Source organism: Anguilla anguilla, chromosome 6 (assembly GCF_013347855.1).
Source record: "Anguilla anguilla isolate fAngAng1 chromosome 6, fAngAng1.pri, whole genome shotgun sequence".
NCBI lineage: Eukaryota > Metazoa > Chordata > Actinopteri > Anguilliformes > Anguillidae > Anguilla > Anguilla anguilla.
In genome coordinates, this window is record NC_049206.1 from 13,827,161 (window position 1) to 13,838,704 (window position 11,544).

The 11,544-nt window shown below is 41.2% G+C and overlaps 1 protein-coding gene across 1 annotated transcript in view; it reads right to left on the bottom strand.

Annotated features, from left to right (window-relative positions):
- LOC118229680 (B-cell lymphoma 6 protein-like) overlaps positions 1-2,144 on the bottom strand; it is a 37,647-nt gene extending 35,503 nt beyond the window's left edge. The window contains exon 1 of the mRNA XM_035421879.1: positions 1,750-2,144. Coding sequence (XP_035277770.1) covers positions 1,750-1,828 — 79 coding nt within the window. The 5' untranslated portion in view covers positions 1,829-2,144. The remainder of the gene's footprint in view (positions 1-1,749) is intronic.
- Between the last annotated feature and the right edge of the window lie 9,400 nt (positions 2,145-11,544).

Sequence of the window (11,544 nt, forward strand, 5' to 3'; positions counted from 1 at the left end):
GACCTCCTCCCAAACCCTGTGACACCAAGAAGAGACTGACAAGAGGATTAAGTGGTGCACATGAACTGTTCTAACCCTAATCGGCTCTGAAGTGACTCCCTCCTCCCACACACACACACACACACACAGTCTGATGCCATGCTGGGATGGGTGAAATGTCAAATGAGCATGTTCTTCAAAACAAAACAAAAAAACAAAAACACTTACCATCAGGTTGCTTGAAAAAAGCTCACTGTTCAGAAAGGAATCATTGAGGACTTCCTTTCTTTTTACAAAACATTTTGAACATTCTTATAAGCAGAAAGCAATGCCAACAAGTCTTTACCATGATAAGCGCCCCAACTCATGGACCTCATTCACTCCAAGGACTTACTGACCCACCCCTCAGTACCCAAGTGCTGCCTAAGTTGAAAAGAACCGCTCCTGTATTCTAGAACATTTGGTGACAAACAAGCAAATGTTCCAATGGAAGCATGCTGAGATCAGCACAATTTCACAGGCAATTTTGTTCAGTATGATATGAAGCAAGACTCGTTAATGGCTCCACTCATTGTGCAACTGCATACCTTTTTTTTGTTGCCATGTTTGCTTTATGTTCCGCCCACTGTACGGTACATCATGTTACCCAGGCCTGTGCCTCTGTAGGTCAAGCTGGGATAATTTCATAACAACACTGTGTGCCACAGTACAGGCATGCAGCGATGGACTGCAGACAGACCAGACGGGTTAAAATTAAGGTCAGTTTTTCTGCTTTCTCAGAAATGAAAACAATTTCCCTTTTTTGTCATAGCCACTTTGAAGATACTGACTTCCAAATAATCTGAGGACTTATTTTACATAGATAATAAATTCAGAAACTGAAAAACAATGACTTCCCAAGCAACCTGCACTTTTTTTTGAAGACAATCTAGTTATTCAGGTGAATATCTACTGAAATAATTCAGGTTATGTGCTGTGCTCAAGGGCACATTTACAGCACCCCATGTTGGAATCAAGCCTACAACCTCCAAGTTCCAAGCTCCCCTATCATTTTGCTACACTGCCATCCCCATCTATTTGAAAACCTCACATTAGAAATCAGCTAGATGCTGTACATTATTGCATCAAAATACAGAAGGTATATTTATATCCTGGTTCCCCCACTGATAAAAAAAAAAGCCAAAAGCTGAAAATTATTTATAAATGTTATGGGTACACTAGCCTAACTTATGTTCCTAAAAGTGAGGTGGGGGACAACTGAATTGCTCGCTACTCTTTCTCTTAATTTAAGACTGATAAACTCTTAAGATTAAGGAGTTTTTCCTCATAGATCTTTGACACGGGACTCATGTTGCCCACACTTCATTGTGATGAATCCAATTGAACTGTATTTAAATATGATGCACTAATGGCAGTACAAAATGTAGTCAATAAATAGGCTCTTACATACATATACAGGAAACGTACGATAAATGTATTACTTATTTTACTGGTCTGAATATGGATGTACACACAGAGAAGGATAATGACTTAACAGGAACAATCGACAGTGCCATAGAAATATTGCTGGTGGTTCGTTGACACTGTGATTTGGGTTCCTCATTTCAAAAAACAGAACTTTCAACAGGGGAAATGAACACTATACTCTACTGCAATATGATATTATCTATAAATCACACAGATGTCCATAGATAACAAAATACATGTAATTCATAAAAAGGACCGGGTAGATGGAGGGGTGGTGCTGGGATAGGAAAATTAAATACTGACCGTGGTTTAGATAGCCTCTTTGGGTCATCCCAGAGCTCCCTTGGGTGTTGGCAAGCAGGTTGAACCCCAACCTGAACATCTGAACGGGGGGAAATGTCCTGTCCTGTCCTGTCGTGCTGTTGGATGTGGGCCGGATTGGCGTGGCGTGCGGGGGTGTGGCTCGGCCGGTTGATGCGTTCGGCTGCGGCTCCTTCGTTCAATAACAGGCCGGTGCGACGTGGACTCGGAGCGGACCGTGCAGCGAGAAGCGATGAGCACGCTAAGAGCCTCTTCCAGTCTCAGATCGGCTTCCTGTCAGGGCAGGGTGGCACCTGCATCAGCCCCAGCGGACAGCGATGCCCTCGTCCTGGAGGATCGGGGGACCCGGACTCAGTGGCGCACGGCTGCGGAACGCGTCGTTTCAGAGCCACTGCGACTGGCAGGAAACCGCTGTTTCATAACCGTGCAGCTGAGGCGACTGATGAAGTGAGTCGAGTCCACAAGAGGAACCGAAGCCTGACAGGCAGCTGTGCTCTGATGCCCACTGATGCATCAACTTTCCATGAATGCGAAACCGTGGGCTTTACTCCATTTTGCAAACGGTTAAGCTGCATTTACTGTAATCCTTTTTTTTTTTTTAATAATACATTTGAACGAGGGCAAATCAGAAATCCCGCAAGGCCCATAAACCATAAACCCTGGTGTTCTGGTTTGTTCAATATGGAGCAGCTCTTGGACTGGAGGCCATCTGCCAGATTACAGTATTTCATATAGTTTGACGACATAATGTTTTGTAAACAGAGCCCTTCTACAGCAAACATTCCAGCGTCCTGAGTATTAATCTACCTAAGTTGGGCTCGGTTCTTGGAATTGGGATATTGCTCTTTAGAACTTGTCATCTGGTGATGTGGCCATTACATCACAGCAGCTGGCACTAATAGAATGATTCGGTTTCAAAATCAAATCACAGGGAGATGATTTCCTCCCTCATTCTTACTTCAGAGCCTGCCACAAATCATACGTATTATTGCATCTTGTATAAGCTTTAATGCCACAAAAAACTTGTGCACATTTCTCCAAGCTTGTGTGCAATCTACTGCACTTAATTCATGGCCTTCTGTGCATTATTCCCTGTTCACTGCATGTTGATGTCAGTATTTATGCTCTGGACATGAAGGCCAATTCAGTAAAGGTGAGTATGTTAGTGAGAGAAAAGTCAGAGTTTGTCACGTCTGTTGCTTGTAACCACAGGTTGGACCACCGTTGCTACACCAAGTACGCGTTTTATATTTTTGTAATCCCAGTTCACTCAGATAAAAGTTGTGATGGAGTTGAGAGGACATTGAGCTTATTTCAAGTTCTCTGATGTAGCTAACCCTGATCCCAACCCTTCTCACTTTAAGCACATTCTTTTGTCTCTTGAGCATTTTTTATGAATTCCAGTAACCAGTGGTCATGGTAGCTGGAACTAAAGCAAGAAAGCACACAAAAACCTCACTTCAGTGTCTGCAATATTTAAAACTAAGCACATTGCATGGGTTATTCATTGTATCGACTGAACAGAGCCAAACAACGTCTAATATCCTCACACCACTGCTGCCATCCTTACGCTACTGCTACCACACTCTGCAAACCCACGCAGGGTGTCTATCACAATTTGACATTCCCCTCTTTCTGTCCATTGCAATTCATGCGCCCTTCCCATCTATAGAGATATCATTGTATTAAGAAGAATTCTCATACATATCACTTCTGTTCTCTGTGATTACGCAAACTGGACTCCTCTGAGTCACAGGTGATAATGTTATTGCCAAGCTGTTTAAGTCACAGTTTCTCAAGAAGCTTAGCGGTTTCCATTTTGGGAGTGTTCAGTAGCAGAGGTTACGGGGCTAACGGGTGATTCCGTAATAATGCCGGAACAGCCCGGACCAGAGCCACAGAGCAGCTAAGGACACAAATCGCACTGTCCATTTCTTTCTTACAGACTGGCCTCTGCAGCTGTTGTGTAATGTGTATTTTCAAACTGTGAACAGAATCGGAGAGAAGTATATCTCAGCAATCATTCTTGAATGAACTACTCTGTTCAGTTTAGTGGATTTCAATTGGGAGTAGTTGGGAGTGCCTACCTTGACCCCAGGAGGTTGTGGGGTCAGTTCCCTGCTGGATTGGACTTGGACAAAAATAGCACAGCAGCTACCTATTGTGTATCAAGCCGCCTCATACCACATTACATGGGATAAGCCCTGACCCTATAAGCCGACCATTCCCGGACAAAGCTTTCGCAAATTGAATCGTGTTAGGAATACTTTAATTCATGGATGATGTAGAGATTACCACTGGGTATGCTGTACTGCATGTGTGCAGCACAGATGGGGAGGGAGAACCATGTTCTAAGGAAAATATGAATACTCGGAGGAGCAAGTATGTTCTTGCAGAGAGTACAGTTTTAAATATTGGTATTAAAAGGCTGGCATCATTCAGGAGTCAGATTTTTTTTCATCGTATGGGGCTTTATGAAAACATTGCTCATTAATTCAGGACACCAGTCAAAATGCTCTCTCTCACACACACACACATACACACCAAACAGTGTGTATTGATGTATTGTATTTATATTGTTGATATAATCCTTTTAATGTCTGCTCTGGGTGTTTTGTATTTACATTGTGTGCAATTATATTGCCATTGTATTACTTGTTATGCTTGTAATGTGATTATGTTGCACCAAAATTTCCCTTTGGGGACTATAAAGCAAGTAAAGTATATGTACGCAGTGTATTATTGAATGTGTGCTGAATGACCGGCACCATCAGAGTGAGTTTCGGGAGTGCATGAGTGACCTATTTGCTGCAGCCGCCTTTCTTTACTGGGGGAAGGGACATACAAGAGGTTTTTTTTTTTGTTACAGTAAAAACTTCAGAATCAGAATACAACGTTAGGTACTGGCAGATGCTCTCTATATAACTACTGCGTAAATCATGTGACAGAATGAATTTGGTTCCACGAGGAGAGTGAGAGCTTGAGTCGTTAAAGCTCTTATGAGAACAATTTTACTTTTTTGGAGTTTATTTCAGGCCATAACGGAAACAGTCATCGCGAAGTTGAAAAAAATGAACATATGCATTTTCACAGTGAAAACCACAGGACTTCCAGTCATACATGCTCAATGTCATTAACATGAAGGACAGCATGTACTTGTCAGACAGCAGGCCCAGCATAACTGTTTGCACAATGTAGTCAAATTACTGTGACTCTCATTGCCAGGCCCTAGCCTCCTGTTTTTTTCTTGTTTTGTTGCCATGCTTCATATATAGATGGAAAAAACCCACTTGGATTTTCTCATCTCTGACATTCCTACACACAGATAGGATGTGTTGTTTGTTTATGGTTTAGAATGCTACGTTACGTAATGTAGCTAAAATTAAAAGAGAGTGGGTGTGGTGAGTATGTAGGACACACACACACACACACACACACACACACACACACACACACACAAACATGTATGATCTCAGCTGTACTTCTATACACTCTGTACTTCCATACTAACTACACTCTATACCCTTATATCCTCTTCCTTTTGATAAATCTACATGACGTGTACACCCAGTCTTCTGTCAACCTACCAAGGGTTCCCAACTGACTCTGGGCAACACCACACTAGACACACTAGGGCACTTCTTATTGATTAAAAAATAAACAAAACAAAACAAAAAAAAACAAAAAAAAAAAAAACTCTGAGTAGAATCTGCTGTTCTAACCTTGTCTGGAGGCTGTGCCATGGAGTCGTAGAGCCATCGTCTGTATTTGGTTGTGCGGTTTTGTGTGGGTGGCCGGTATGAAGAATCGCACGGGACGTCTGCACCCTTCACTGCATGTATGCTGAAGTCAGTGGTATGGATTACACGCTACAGTCCTCGGGATCAGCTACCGTACAAACCCTTTCAAGACCACCCAGGGAAGCTTGCTGAGCCTATTTGTGCTCTTATAAGAAGCTTTCAATTATTGTTTCAATTATTATTCTTATGTATCTTTCTGTTTATAATAATTGGGTGTTTTTTTTTTTTTACCTTATTGAACAACTCTTATTTTCTTTCAGATATTTCTAAAACAGAGCATTTAAACGTAGTATCGTAAAGAATAATTCTGTGCTTGAAAAGTTTCGTGAACCGCGAGTGGTGTAATTATGGTTTGTGAAACTCAGTCTGAAACGGGATGTTTGGAAGAGGCGGTCAAGATGTTAAGAAGAGAGAAAAATATTCTACTTGTTATTTCATACAAAAAGGGTTTTTTATTTCACTGGGCCTACTTAGCATTTTTATACACACCATAGAGCATGATAGGATGTTAATTGCTTAATTGAATCACGCAGTACACCTGTGTGGAAGCGTCTGCATTTGTTATTCTTCTCCACTCATTTATTCAGGTTTTTTCTTTAATCTGTCACCCGTCTGTGTGCAGTAACCTTTCTCTGCTTCATAGCACTGCTGCAAAGAATACTTAGCCCACTGTTCCACAGTCGTTCTCACCTGGCGTAATGCTTCCCCTGAGAGAACGCTACAGTCAGTGATGGTGCAGGAGCGATAACCTTTTCGAAAGGCCTTTGGTAATCACCCTGTATCATTTTATGGTGGCATGCGTTGTGAGGGGGAAGCACCAGTGCATTTGTGCTGCAGTATTATCAGTGTTCCTGATCTGTCGTGATCTGCTGCTGTGCACTGCCCCTGTTCCTTCTGGGCGCAGTGCACGAAGAAACCCAAGAATATTCTGGCCTTAAAGGTCAAGTTAGCTTAATCTCTAGATTTCCCCTCAACAGTCAGCTCTTGGGGTGTGAAAACAACAAGATTTCAAACAACAAAACAACAGCAGAATTCAAAAACAAATGCTGTATTGCTTATGTAGGCTTCTTCTTAGTCGTAGTATTTCTTCTTATCATGAATGTGCAACTGATCAGGCCCACAGGAAATCATAAGATGGATTCCCCCTTTTTATATGTAGTACTTAGCATATGTACTACTTCGCTAATATATAGAAAGTGTATGGGGTTACCATGAAGCCAATATGTGCATTGATGCCACAGAAACCGGAGTTGGGGAACAAAAATGTCTCTTTGGTCAGTTTGTTACTGTCACCTGGTGGGCATGTTTAAATACAGTGTTCGCACACTGTTACAGAGAGTAGTTCCTCTTCGGTTGATTGATGAGGAGTTATTCTGGGTGGTTGTGATCCAGAGCACTAGCAGTTATTTTTAATTCTGAAACAGCAGTATGTTCTGCATGTGTACAAACTGTTCTTGTAAGTTGGGCCTTTTCTCTTGAAAGCCGGAGAGCAAATCTTGACGTAGTTCCATCTTGTCAGAGTATAGGAGTTAATTAAAGTACTGTGTGTTCGGGAAAGCGGACCATACCTTATTCCACTCAGCAAATCAATCACCCAGCACCTCCCATCTCCTCCTCCTTTCAGGATCCTCAGTCAATCTCCTGGGGGGTCTGACATCTCCTGTTTCCCCAGATCTTCAGATCAGGATTCCAAGCCAAAGTCACAGAATTCCCTGATCCTGTCACAGACATCAATCATTTTATTCCATTACTGAAAGATGTTATTATTGTACAAATAATCTGACGCTCATGTCCATGGTGTGTTTTGTCCTTTGTGATAAAATGCAGATCTTGTGGGACTGGAAACCGGTAATTATATGCATCCTCACAGCTGGCTGGAGCTCCCTTATAAAGAGATTTTTTTTTTTTATCTCACTGGGACTCACTGACATAGATAATGGATAAATATTTTTTTTTTAGAAAGCATCAAAAATTGAACCAAGTTGATGAATAGAACCACCAGCACAGTTGCCAGTTGATGTACATCCCATGTGCAGCAGGTGTGATTGGTATGGTAATGCTTAAAGACAAGCACAAAGGACACACCTTACAATATGTGAAGGGTCTGTCTGAACAGCTAGGAGAGGTACATTTCTAAGATCACATCACAGAATCCTACCACATGTAACAAAATCCTACCGGAAAAAAATAGCTTTCCCTATTCGCTGGCCTTCATCCAGCTCATCTTCAGGAAACACATCCACAGATGCTTCTCTCTCTATACCCAGCAACAGAAATGAGAACTGTTCTTGGCTCAGACAGTGGTGCAGGTGTGTTATGAAATGTCTCTTTCAACTTGCCTGATTAAAGAGGTCTCGACTGAATACCTTTGTGTGAAAAGCAGTGAACTGCTCGCTTGCTCTGAATTTATATTTTCAAGAAAGAAATGACCTTATGACCACTGTATGGACATATTCTCACATTATAGCTACAGGCTAGACTGTCCATGTGGCTAACTGTGTATGCATTTTTTCTTCCCCCTCCCCCCAATTAGGAACGGCTAATCGTGCTCACACTGCAACCGCCATTGTTGATGTGGGGAGCACATACAAGCATGTTCTCTCTGGAGCATGGCGTTTTTTTTTTATCACATTGTTGTTCACGAGTTTGGCTCACACAGACGTGAGTTGGAGGACGACAGTATTTGCAGTGCAACAGACAAGCTTGCAGACACCCAGTAAACCAGCAGGAAGCACTAGTGTGTGATGAGATGCTGTTATTCTGGCTGGTTCACACCCTCCTATCTAACGGCACATCATCCTTCAGGGTTGCCAGCCACAGTGGACACCAGCATGGTAGGGATTCAATATCAGACTGTGGGGTCCATCTATGCACTAGGGCAGTGCCTTAATAGGACAAAGCACTTAAACAGCCGAAAGCTATTGTATTAACTATTATTTTTACGCATTACAAGTGTAGCAAACACACTCACACACAAACATATATATGTGTCCTTTTGTACTTTCTTTCCCTCCTTTAATGGCATTGGAAATTCCCACCATTTCTTAGCGTCACTCCTTTTTACAATTAACATGCTCTGGTATGGTGTAACACTCAATTTCTTCTATATAAATTACAATAAATTTTGTTACATTGATTAGCAAATATTTATCTTGTACATAATTATCAATAACAATAAGAAAGTCTTAGTGGCTTGACTTACCATTAGATAGTAATGCAAAGTGCTTGCTGGGAGCACATAATTTAACTAAAGTTAACTATATTTAAATTAACTATATTTTTCAGACAGCAGGCCTCAGAATGTTAACATTCTTCTGTTGATCGGGTCACGTCAGGCTAGGCTTGATCTCAGAAAGACACATTACAATGTTCAGAGCCTTTTTTCGCAGCCCAGACAACGATAACATTCTTGTTATACTGAGTAGGGTCCATACATACAAAACACCATCATCGTCTTCTTTTTTACTCTGTACTATGATTGCACTCTACTGAGGGAGCACATAACCATTTGCAATGCTGAGAAGAACACAGCTCTCGCTGTGCCTGCACTGAAGTCAAAAACAGCACGATAGACATGCCGTACAAAAATAATCTGTGGTTATTTTATATTTTTGAGCAGTGCACGAGGTTTGCAATGTGAGCAACACAATACAGGAAGTGGTGTAAAAAAGCAAAAACAAAAAAAAACAACAACTATCTATAGCTGCGCAGTTTGCAACAGGATATCCGACACTGGAGTCGCTCCCCTTATTTTGTCAACCGAAAGACTTTCACAATGCCCCAATATTACACCTCTAGGGTCCTGTTTCTCCCCCTGATCTTCTTTCTTCTGAGCTACTTACATTTTCTATGTGCTTTGTATGTGACAGCAACTCTTTACATATGGGAGTGTGACTTGCACTCATGATTCAAATGAATACGCTTTTTATAGAGAGTGGTGTCCCTCTGTAGATCCTCACCTCTCCACTCCTTGTCTTTTGACATGCATGTGTTTCCACAAGCAAGGAACACAGTCTTCCCAGAACAAATTGCTGGTTGCTTGTCATTTGATTGATAACTGGTGCTGAGCAAAACTTTTTCTTTCTCGGACACACACACACACACACACACACACAAAGTTACTGACGTTACCTGACATGTTGCTGTCAAACCTGGCCTTGTGGCATACGTGGAAGTGAGAACGACAAACCACAATTATTTTTTTCTGTGCTCCCTATCTTCAGTGTTTCATGACAGCTTTCATGACAATGTGCAGAGCAGTTGTACTGAGGAACTTGCAACCCAAGATGACTAATAGGATTGTTAAGCAGAATTTCTGAAACAAAGGTTACCAATTCATTTGAATTGTTAATTTTTTTCTCTTAAAAAATAAATTAAAAACTCCATCATATTCCTCATATGTTGCATGCTATATTTGTATCTGACTTTCTGTCACCTTGGATTATTTTTTACCTCTATTTTACACGTTGTAGATTTACCATGTGTCTATAAATAATAGCTTTTTGGGCCTCCTCATTTGCAACTCCCACTGAGGCTCCTGTGTCTAGTCTATGCTCCCTACGGCACTGATCTCATTCAGTCCAATGCTGACTGTGTCTGGAAGTCCCAAGGGGTGACATATAAATGGCCAAAGCGATGTTCAAGGGTTGGTTTCAGCTGGTCAAATATTCTGCACCACCTTATCACTCAGAAGGGAGTCCTTTGGTCCATTAGTCTGCCTGGGCAGACTCGTCAGTTGCACAATAACTCTGGCAGCTGAGCTGACAGGCTGCGGTGTGAAAAGTAGCAGCGCTATCAGAGCATGCATATGCTGGTGTTCATGTTCCCAAAGTGACAGAGATTGTTTCGGCAATGGGACCGTCCTGCGGTTTCAACTGGGCATTCTAAACCAGGGAGAAAAATGCAAAACAAAATAAAACTAGAACGTTTTCTGAGTGATCAGGGTTTGAATAGTTGAGATGCCACGCTGTTGGAGAGTGAAAGGACACAGAGACCCAATTTGTCAGTGAATAATGTATGATGTGGGGGTAATTAGCATTATGGAAACAAACTGGGTAAAGTTCATTTAATGTTTATTGTATGCTTTTGCTGAAATTCTCCTCAACTAGGTCAGAAAATGTAATGCATTTCATCTCCTGGCAAAACAAACAACAACAAAAAAGGCAGATGTTGGGTTTTATTTCCTCCTTACACAAGCATGTTCGTTAATTTAAGTGGCTGAGATGAGGTTGTATACAATATTGCTTAAGGAACGTTTCCATACATTTGTATCTCTGAGACAGATGAAAAGTACACTGTTGTCTGATTGAAAAGATGCCAGTATTTCACAATACAGTAAGGCAGGGCAAACTGGCATTTAACTGGAAGTGAATTTGCCTGTGGTTGATGGGCAAAACTCCATGTACCAGAAATGCTTCATTAAGAGAAACTGGAAATTCAATCAAAACCTGATATGGAACATGCAAAAACACTTTGATTTGCATTAGCTTACAACCATATATGTTCCCAGTAAATTGTGGTTGACGTGATACAGCAATGATTGTGGGACAAAATTTAAAATTATAATTGTGTGTACAGTTAAAATGTTAAAATGAGTTCAAATGCACCACTTACACAAAACATTAAGACGCTACTTCTATATGTGAAATGTGTTGTAAAACAAAACAATTCAACAAGCATGTCCTGACATGATTAAGGTAGGGACAAATGCCTTCATTTGGAACAGAGTTGTCTGTTTATGTGGCAGCTAGGTTCTTTCAGACGTTTCCTTGATCCCCATGCTCCTTTCATAGTTATGGTTTTGTTATTTTGTTTATTAATATTCTCCTTGCTAATTACAACAACTATTCAACTTTTATTCTGGAATGTGAGAGGGGGCCATTGGTGTCTCAACATTTCTTGCTCAAGCTAGCGGACGGAAAGGTCATTTTGCAATAGACATACATTTAAGCGTAATTGTAAAGTATTTGCACAATAA